The sequence below is a fragment of the Cyprinodon variegatus genome, unplaced genomic scaffold (assembly GCF_000732505.1).
Source record: "Cyprinodon variegatus isolate N-32 unplaced genomic scaffold, C_variegatus-1.0 Scaffold329, whole genome shotgun sequence".
Classification (NCBI taxonomy): domain Eukaryota; kingdom Metazoa; phylum Chordata; class Actinopteri; order Cyprinodontiformes; family Cyprinodontidae; genus Cyprinodon; species Cyprinodon variegatus.
In genome coordinates this window covers 750377-752654 of record NW_015150782.1, presented here as the reverse complement: position 1 = coordinate 752654, position 2278 = coordinate 750377, and the positions used below count along the sequence as shown (strand labels likewise).

The window sequence follows — 2278 nt, the reverse complement described above, 5'->3', positions numbered from 1 at the left end:
ATTGGATAGTCTGTGCATGATGACAAGTGTGAAAGGGAGCTATAGAGATAAACTGAATAGATTTAAACAGAGGGGAAAACGCCTCATCCTGCAGAGCCTGAAGCCAACAGGCTCTGTCAGTGTCGAGCTCTGCTGCTCTGAAAACTGAGAAAATTCATTTCAAATTGTGGAAAAAAGGTCATCCATAGTTTTTACCTAGAGACTCCAAATATCAAAGTGATTAACAGTATTTACACCTAAGATTCATGCTAATCCAACTCATGATGCTACGTCAAGAAAACGTACAACTTTTAGGGTGGAAGAGTATTTTTTTCTTTGTCGTACTCTTTAGAGTGGTGTTGGTTTGTTGTATCTGTTGTCAGACAGACTGAACTGGCTGTGGCCGCCATCTTTAAGCCGGGTTGTCCAACCCTCTCCAAACAGCCTCCTGTTTTAGTGACAGACAAGCCTCAGGCTTTCAGCGCCTCTTCACTCACTTAGTTCGGCTCAGAAACTTTGGTTTGTTTGGTTGAATCATGATGACGTTCTTGGAGCATGACTCTGCACTTCTGGGATTCCACAGTAGTGGCCAAATGTTACTGCGGGCTTCTTCGGAGTAACTCCTCCTTCTTCCTAAGTTGTCTCATTTCTCACTGGCTACATGCTTGGCAGTTCTTGCATGGAAATGTGCACCCGAACCATTTTGTTATTGTTTATTTGGAGTTTCTTATTATTTTTTGGTCAGAGAGAATCTGTATTCTGTAGATCTGTGATGAAACCGTCCTCCCCCGCCTCCTCTGTTTTTGATTTCTCCAATCCTCTGACCTCCTTGCTTGTCTCTCCTATGTTTGTGCAGTCGTCTGCTGCGATGCTGTTCACTGTAATTCTTCACTACCCCCCCGGCACACCGCCCTCCCTCCCCCCTGCCTCCCCTCCACCCCCCTCCATCCCCTCTAAGTCCGGTCCTGTGGGGTTCCGCAGTAGTAGAGAAGTGGAGTCCTCCTGTGAACAGGGTTTCAGTTCTGTAGATCACATCTAGCTTTAAAATAGACGAAGGGAGGCCAGATGTTGCTCACTCCACCATTTTGTTTTTTGTATTTATTTATTTTTCTGGGGGGAGGGGTATTGAACGACCAAACACATAACTTCATATTTATGACAGGTCATCAGCTCCAACCTGAAGAATTAAGGTGAAGAGCATAAATTTGATGTGAACTTTTCCTGATTTTTCTTTTGCCTTCCTCTCTGTGTGCCTTTTATTCGAGCCATTTCTTTTGATCTTGAGATGATTTCCTTTGGTGTCTTTTTTTTCCGGCTTATTGCATCCTGCATGGTCTGACTGTGAGCTTCGTCCCCGCCCTTTCTCCTTACTTCTCCCTCTTCTCGTTCTCCTGAAGCTCTGCTGTCTCCCCCCCCTCACCCTCCCTCTCTGAGTGAACTGGCATGAGATCCCTGCATCCCACTCTTCCTGTCTCCACCACAGCATCGTTCCCATCCTTCCATTTTTGGTTTCCTATCTACACCCCTTCATCTCTTGCTGTCATATGTATCCTAAATACATTGAAAGATGTATTTGTGGTTGAGCTGAGGGACCTAGGTCATAATATGTAAGGACGTTAGGATGAGGTGAGACAAAACGAGGAAACATTTGATCTCTGAGATGCCTCTCTGTCTTCTCCCTTTCAAACTCTCCGGTGCAGACCATGGGGAGATGTTGGAGATGCAAGGTTTTGGAGGCAGCCCATCGTCGTGGCAACAGACCGATGTAACCAGTCACGAGCTGCTGTGCCAGTCCTGCTCCACAGCTGGAAGCAACACATCGTTCGACTACACAGCCGGCTGCTCCTGCCTGCACCAGCCGTCAGATATTCACACGTACGCATCAGAAGCAGAACCTCAGGGCTTTCCCAGGAGGAACCATGCTGCCATTTTCAGACCTCTTTGGTTTCTTTCAAATATTACATGTTTTACATGTTGCCAAGCAACAGAAAAAGGAATTTGCATGACATATTTTATGCCTTTTAATAGTAAAAAACAAAATCTATCTGTTGAAGCCCGCAGTCGCTTTCAGACTGGTGATTTGTTGAAGTAGACCCTCCTCTTCCTCACCCGCCTTCCAACAACATGCAGCCTTTTTTTTCTGCATAAATCTTTAAATCAATCTGATTTAAGGAATCAATTAAATTTATTTTTATAGCACCAATTCACAACACATGTCATGTCAAGGCACTTTACAGTTCACCAGATCATCACTGTTCATCCAGGGTTAGCGTTAATCAGTAAAAAAATAAAAACTATT

The 2278-nt window shown here is 44.6% G+C and overlaps 1 protein-coding gene across 1 annotated transcript in view; it reads left to right on the top strand.

The window, feature by feature from the left end:
* sgsm2 (small G protein signaling modulator 2) overlaps positions 1–2278 on the top strand; it is a 129907-nt gene that overhangs the window by 102860 nt on the left and 24769 nt on the right. The window contains exon 13 of the mRNA XM_015384994.1: positions 1680–1952. Coding sequence (XP_015240480.1) covers positions 1680–1952 — 273 coding nt within the window. The remainder of the gene's footprint in view (positions 1–1679; positions 1953–2278) is intronic.